The 8,106-nt window shown below is 48.5% G+C and overlaps 1 protein-coding gene across 1 annotated transcript in view; it reads right to left on the reverse strand.

Moving 5' to 3' along the window:
• Nucleotides 1-8,106, reverse strand: part of SLC2A9 (solute carrier family 2 member 9) — a 157,189-nt gene that overhangs the window by 57,048 nt on the left and 92,035 nt on the right. Inside the window, exon 8 of the mRNA XM_004715138.2 lies at nt 191-303. Coding sequence (XP_004715195.1) covers nt 191-303 — 113 coding nt within the window. The remainder of the gene's footprint in view (nt 1-190; nt 304-8,106) is intronic.

The raw sequence follows: 8,106 nt of genomic DNA on the forward strand, positions 1-8,106 counted from the left end.
CCTTCTCAGGGAGAGTGTTCTGTGGATGCTGCATTCTGGCCTCTCATGGTTCTCAGAATAACTGTACAGTCTCTTCACACACTACTCCCCCTTCTCCTGTTCCAATTCTTGTAGCGATGCTGCCTTGGGCATTCCTGGAGGGCTTAGATTTGAGTGAAGAGAGTCATCTTGCATAAAATGACATGCTCACTGAGTGACAGCCGTACTTGTAAATGAATGTTTCCATGGGTAGAAAGACATCAGCTTTGACACTATCCCCCAGCCCACCGTCTCCAGGGAAGTTCTTCCTGGGCCGGCCTTGACCTGAGGGAAGGGTAAGACATCACACCAATGACCAGTCTTTTCTTGATTAGATAAAGGATGCTATTTTTGCTCTTGAATCATTTTAAAGAGCAGGGCTGTGATGGGCAGTGCAATGAATCAGTGGAGGTCATGCCAATGCAGGATGAGTCAAAAACCTCATCGTTTCTGAGTTCTACCAGGAGCAGCATCGAGACTGGGTCGTACTCTCTCACCACACTTAGTCCATCTGTATGCTGAGACAATCAGCAGAGAAGCTGGACCAGGCGGCTGTAGCCCCGGGATTGGAGGAGGGTTCATGACCATCTCATGACCCACAGATGACACAACCTTGCTGACTTGCTGTCGGGAGCAGCTGACGCGTTTCCTGGTGGAGCTCAAAGACTCCAGCTTTCAGTGTGGATCCCACCTCAACCAACAGAAAGTGAGACTTCACACAGCCGGATCAATAAGCAACGCCAAGCTACACGGAGGAAAGGTGGATGTTCTCCAGAATTTCATTTTGCTTGGATTCACCATCAGTACCCATGAGAGCAGCGTCAAGACGTGAAATGACACATTGCACCGGGCAAATGTCCTCTTCAAAGGGTCAAAGAGCCATGATACCACTTGGCGCATTAAGGGGCTCCACACTCAACCCATGGTATTGCCCTCGCCTCATACGCATGCAAAGGCTGTACAACAAACAGGAAAAACTGGAGAAAAATGGGGTGCCCAACAACATATCTGAAAGGTACCCCGACTGCTAGGAGAATAAACAAATCTGCCTTGGATGAGGTACGGGCCGGAAGGCTCTTCTTTGGAAAGGAGGACGGTGAGATTTCATCTCACACACTTTGGGCCTGTTATCAGGAGGGAGCAGTCCCTGGAGAAGGACACCGTGCTTGATAAAGTGGAGGGTCAATGAAAGAGAGAAGACCCGCAATGAGATGGATTGACTCAGTGACTGCAACAGTGGGTTCAAAGGTGGCCACCATTGTAAGGACGATGCAAGCCCAGGTGGTGTTTTGTCCTGTTGAACATATGGTCCCTACGCAACAATACAGTGTAGAGTCCTGGTGGTGTCGTGGTTACATGTTGGGTTGTGAGCTGCGTGGTTGGCAGTTCAAAACCACCAGCAGCTCCATAGGAGAAAGACAGTTACAGTCTCAGAAACCCACAGAGGGTTGCTATGAGTCAGCATTGACTCAATGCCAGTGAGTTGTTTTGGGTTTTTGAGAACAGGTGTGTCTGCAGGGGCACAAACATGGGAAGACAGACACCACGTGAGGATCCTCTAAGCCAGGGATTCTCAACCTTCCTAATGCCACGACCCTTTAATACAGTTCCTCATGTTGTGGTGACCCCCCAACCTTAAAATTATTTTTGTTGCTACTTCTTCACTGTAATCTTGCTACTGTTATGAATTGGACGACCCCTGTGAAAGGGTTATGCGACCCCCAAAGGGGTCATGACCCACAGGTTGAGAACCGCTGGTCTAAGCCAAAGACCCCAAATAAGCCTGAACTACCAACATGGAGGAAATGACCTGGTCAGGACCCTGGCTCGGCTTTCCCATCTCCAGCACTGTGAGAAAATCCATGTCCGCCCTTGAAAGCCCCCTCCCTGCTGCATCACAGCTACAGCAACAATCAAGGTCGTCGTTCCCTGTCCACCCACGGAGGTTTCCTGGGTGAGTAATTTCAGGCTGAAAGGCCAGGGCATTTGGACTGTGTCCCACAGTGGAACTGCCCATGGGCTGGGCTTTGGGTTGAACATATCTTTGAGCCAATGAGGCTTGTTCAGGATGACCAACCGCTCCCCCAACATGGGTGGAGCAGAAGGAGCAGCAGTTCGCGAGGTCTGCAAACCACCCAGATTCCAACCCCACCACTGCCTCTTGTTCACCATGCGGCCTTGGGGCAAGTCCCGCACGTCTCCGACTCTCCCTTCTCCAAAAGCAGACAATGGGAATAATAATGAAACACAGCACCTGTGCCCCTTGTTGTTGTTCCCATGTAGTTACCATTTGGGAAGATCCCATCCCTCCTTTCAGATGCGGTTCCTCCTGGGATAATGCGATCACCACAGTGATAAAGATTTCACAGAGAAATGGGCTTTCCTGCTCATTGCTCGAGTCTTTGCGGAACCTTGCAGTGCATGCATTTGTATAAATGTGTTTGGGGGGCTGAGTGGACACAGAATGAGGACGTTGGCTTTTTTAAGGTCCTGCCTCTAATAGCCTAAAGTATTCACTTCTGACTCACGATATGGTATTTTATAGATAAAGCAAAATATACTTCATTGCTTTAGCTCTTGTCATGGACTGAATTGTGTTCCTCCAAAAATGCGTGGAAAACGTCAAACCTTTACAAAGAACCCTCTTTGGAAATTTCTTAGGGATTTCTTTTGTTCATTGAGTCCATGCGAGGGTAGGGTGGATCCTAAACCCAATCACGCCTGAGCAATAAACAGCAGGAAACCCACAGAGACACACAGGGGAACAGGCCATGTGAAGACAGACACTGTTATCAATCCAGGAACACCAAGCGTCGCTGGCTACAAGAGGCTGAAAGAGGCGGAGAAGGACCCCCTAGAGCCACACTTTGAATTCAGACATCTCGTCTCTCCAACCATCAAAATTAATATAATTTTTAGGTCACTCGTATGGTGTATGTTATCGCTAGGTAACTCAGACAGCCCTCTTCATAGCTTGGGGAAAGTGACACTGTTAGGGATAAAATTGGGTCCCTAAAAGTCTGTTGTAAATGCTAACCTCTATTTCTGTGATTATAATCACATGGGGGCGTGGTGCGCACACACCCCCCACAGAGAAAGAGTGAGAGTTTTCTTTGTTATGTTAACGAGGCTGTATTAGTGAAGGGTGTATCTTAAGTTAATTTCATCTTAGATTTAAAAAGATGGAGCAAGAAAGCAGAGATGAGGGAAGACACATGCCACGGGGCATGGAAATCCCCCGGGAGCCAAGGAACAAGAGTGGAAAAGAGCCAGGACCTTCCTTCCCAAGAGCCTCCCCCTAGATTGGACACCTTCCTATCGAGACGTCTAGCCTCAAAAGCTGTGAGAGTTTACATTTCTCTTCATTAAAGCCACTCACTTATGGTAAAGCCATTCACTTGAAGGTCGTCCCCACCATCTCCTCTGCCTCTTTGAGTGAGAACACATCTAACCCATCTCGGGAGGGTCCAGCACTTGGCATTGATTCCTTCCATTAGGCAGGGTTGCCATGAGTTGGGGTGGCCTCAATGGCAGCTAACAGCAACAACAGGATCGCCAGGGGCTCTGGCAGGCTGGGCTCACAGTGGAAGACAGCACACATAGCCTCAGTTTCCTGGACCTTCCAGCTCAGCATGGAGGGGAGGCATGATGTGGCAATTAGACAAGGAAGGGGGTAAGGGAACATCCCATCCACCCGTGGACTCTATGCTGCTTGAGTACCCAACCAAGTGGACAAGCACAGGCAGCTGTAAGCCCTCCTGAGTGTCCAGGACAGGTGCCACACGGTCCATAGAGCCCATCCACAGTATCCATCCCAAGCCACTTAACTCTTGCTTCACATTTCTCTCTAGCAAGCTTGGCTGCCTGGCCTCCCAACCAAGGGTGCTCATCAGATGTAGCATGTTTGGAAAATGTGTGGCATGGACAGAGATGACGGCAGCACCAGGGAGACAGTCTTGTTGAAAAGAGCAAAAGGGGAGAATGTAATAGAAGCAGTGCAGGGCCCATCTGTGAGGCTGTGTTCATGCGGTTCGGTTCAGAGCTATCCAGTGGGTTCCGACTCATAGCAGCCTCATGGACGATGGAACAGAACACTGCCTGGTCCGGCACCATCCTCACAACTCTGATGCTTGAGTTCCACTTCCACGTTGCTGTCGCTGGGTCAATCTATCTGGTGAAGGGTCTTCCTCTTTTTCCCTGGCTCCTAATCCACCCATCATGATGGCCTCCTCAAGACCGGTCTCTCCAGATCACATGTCCCAAGTGCTGGAGGTGAAGTCTCTCCGTCCCTATTTCCCAGGAACAATCCAGCTGTACTTCTCGGGCAGATGGGTTTGGTTTCTTGGCAGTCCTCAGTCCGTCCAATGCTCTTCAACAAGACCCTTTCAAATACACCACGTCCTCTCAGGTCTTCCTGACTCCTTGTCCGGTTTGGGCATGCACGACGAGGAAACTCAGAATGCCGCGACTTTAGACCAGACACACCGAAGTCCTTCAAGTGGTAGCTTTGCTCCTGAACACTTTCAAGAGATATTTTATAGCAGATTTGCTCAATCCACCCCCAAACCAAACCCACCACTGCCAACGAGCTGATGCCCACACGTAGCAACCCTACAGGACAGGGTCGACCTGCCCCCATGCGTCTCTAAGACGGTAACTCTTGAAGGGAGTGGAAAGGGCAGCCTTTCTCCGGAGGAGTGGCTGATGGTTTCACCGTGCTGACCTGGCAGGAAGCAGCCCTGTGCGTAACCAAGGCTCCTGCCCCAAGCGGTCCCTCATTGGATTTCATGACGGCTGCTTCCATGAGTGTTGATTGTGGATCCAAGGGAAGTGAAAGCTTAATCCACATTCATCATCTCATAGAAACCCCACCGGGAACGCACAAACTGAGTGCGATCCACGGATTTGTTTGTTTGTGTGTTTGCTTGCTTGTTTTATCCTAGGGAATGGCGATCCAGGGCCGTCTGTAGCTTAGGCTCTCCTTTGTTCAGCAAAGAAGGGCGGGCAGCCCCAGGCAGGTAAGAGTCCTCCTCTAGCCTTCAGCATTCCAGAAGACTCAGGAAGGCTCTGGAAAATGAAGACTTCTCTGTACTGACTCTGACCCAATTGGGCCACCCCTGTGACAGGGTCATTTGAACCCCCCAAAGGGGTCACGACCCACAGGTTGAGAACTGCTGCTCTAAAGTAAGAGGAATTTCTCTTAAGATCTACTTCAGAGGGCAACAAATGTATAGGTGTGTTTTATACAATTGATCTATGTATTGTGGTGAATTGTATAAGCCCCAATAAAATGATTAAAATAAATAAATAAAAGCAAGTCTCGTGCTTGTGCTGAAGCTGACGGTTAGATTCTATATACTATACTGTAGTATATATATACACGATACTATGCTATAGAATATACTGTTCTATCGTGTATATACTATAGTATTTTATAGAATATACTATATTCAGATATTACTGAAAGCCTACTTAAAACTAATAGCCAAAGATTAAATTCATAAGACATAATGATTAATGTCGTTAAAACGGTACATGTCGAAGAACCAGGCTTTGCTGGAAAGGGGAAATGGGAAGGGGAATGAAATAAAGAATTTTCTAAATCTGGAGGAGGGAGGGGGAAAAGAGGAGCTGATGCCAAGGGCTCAAACAGAAAGAACATATTTTGAAAATGATGATGGCAACGTATGTACCAAGAGAACCCCAATAAAATTACATTCAAAGATCTACTTCGTCATATTGTTAGTCATGTAATTATGGTTTTAGGCACTGTCGAGTTGGCTCATAGCAACTCCGTGCACAATACCATGAAATGCTGCCCGTCTTGTGCCAGCCTCACAGTGGTTCCTTGCTTATGCTCATTGTTGCAGCCACTGTGCTAATCCATCTTTTTGTGGGCTACCGCTCGTTTGCTGCCCTTCTACTCTACCAATATTTCTTTTTTCCTCTACGGCAGTGGTTCTCAACTTTCCTAATGCCATGACCCTTTCATACCATTGCTCATGTAGTGGTGACCACCCAATCGAAAAATTATTTTTCATTGTACGTCATAACTCTAATTTTGCTACTGCTTTGAATGTGCCACCGCTGTGAAAGGGTCCTTCGTTCCCCCAAAGGGGTCGCTACCCACAGGTTGAGAACCGCTGCTCAAAACAAATAGGAGTTGCTCTTAACACTATTAAACAGTGTTCACGACCAAGTACTTCACAGAACTCTTCCCCCATCCACTCAGTTCTTCCTAACACCTGCTCCTCTGCTGCCTTAAACACGTAGGTGCTGGTTTCTTCCCACGAAGCACCAGAGGCTCAGCAGTAGAACTCTCGCCTTTTGTGCTGGAGACTGGAGTTCAAGTCCTGGTCAATCCAAGCATGCCCACCACCACCCATCTGTCAGAGGAGCCTTGGGTGCTCTGTGATGCTGAATGGGAGTCAGCAGAGCATCCTAGGTGGGTTGGGAAGGAAGGCTTGGCCACCTGGCCCTGAAAATCAGTCTCTAACGCCCCCCCCCCACCTGTCACCAGGTCCTGGTCCTCAACTACTGCTGGGGATGGCCCAGTGAGTCATTCCATTCTGCATGGGGCCGTCATGAGTCTGGAGCAGCTAATGCCATGACAACTAGGTGCTGGGAGCACACGGTCCATGGAATGGGGCCCCACCCTTGAGGATGGAGCCCGGGGATTACTACAGAGAGGGCACAAGTCACTGTTACTTCCCACTGGCAAGAGACGGAGTACACTTGAAGCCTGCCATTGGGACAAAACACAGGCAGCTCAGGTGGCGGGTGGCTGCAGTAAGAAGTAACTTCAAGTGACAGGTGTGATTTTTAGAGAAGGGAACTATCGGGAGAGGGAGGGGGAAAAATAACAATTTGAATCTGAAAAGAAATTCAGAAATAACAAAACACTGTTTAAGTCAGCTTTCTTTTGCTGCCTAAAGCAATTAATTTTCTCTTTAGTTAAAAAAAAAAAAGGCACAGAGGAAGGAATGGGGAACAGATCAATCGACGTATACCGAACCCTCCCCCCAGAGGGATGGACAACAGAAATGTGGGTGAAGGGAGGTAGCAGTCAGTGTCAGATATGAAAATAACAATAATTTATAAATTATCAAGGGTTCATGAAGGAAGGAGGGGGGAAATGAACTGATACCAAGGACTCAAGTAGAAAGAACATTTTGAAAAGGATGATGGCAACATATGTACAAATGTGCTGGACACCCTGGATGTATGGATTGTTATAAGAGCTGTAAGGGCCCCCAATAAAATGATTTACAAAAATAAGTACAAAACCACGTGCTGAATCAGCTATAAGGTCTGGCTAAGACTGCGGCCTCAGTCAGGCGAGATTTGGCTCCTTAGGTGAGCTTTGACAGTGTCAGAGGATAATTTTGGTTCTCAAAACCGGGGAAGAGGGTGGAGTTGATTGCTACCGGCATCTACTGAACCAAAGCACTCCACTCCATGATCGTCACCAGTTCTGACTCGTGGTGGCCCCATGTGGTCAGGGACGCTGCTGACAAAGGGTGAGCACTGGTGTCACCGCAGTCAAGCAGATGGGGGCCAACCAAGTGATCAGCCAGGTCCCTGACGCAAGTTCATGGCCCTCTTGAGACTGGAAGCCTGCCCTTCTGACTCTTGGACCAGTTAACTTCGCTGGATGCCACGCCACCCGTGTCAAGTTGGAAGTATACTTCTCTACTTCACACAACGATGCACTAAGCCTGGGGAGGTCCGAGTTCTCCAGAGCTGAGACTTTGACAGAGCTGGTTTTGTGATTGGAGGAGGCAAGGCGTTCCCCCACCAGATATGTAGGCAGAATTTATAAAGTTATATGGGGTATGCAAATCAGGAAATGATGTCCCAGAGGAGGAGAAACGTCTGGTTAGAAATGTCATGCTTCTCAATCTAAATGCCTCATTAGCACAGATTCCATGTGCGGTGCTTAAGATGGGAAGTGCAGGCTTTCAGACATAAATCCTCCCTCCCTCCGTGTTCTCTTAAAACGAGGGAAGGAGGCTCAAAGGCAGTCTAGTCAAGCCTTGGTCTTGTCCAGGGGCAGGGCCCAAGGTCAGTCTGCAAGGGAAGGCAGAG

Source organism: Echinops telfairi, unplaced genomic scaffold, assembly GCF_000313985.2.
Source record: "Echinops telfairi isolate 266 unplaced genomic scaffold, ASM31398v2 ScPeMD7_28;HRSCAF=97, whole genome shotgun sequence".
NCBI lineage: Eukaryota > Metazoa > Chordata > Mammalia > Afrosoricida > Tenrecidae > Echinops > Echinops telfairi.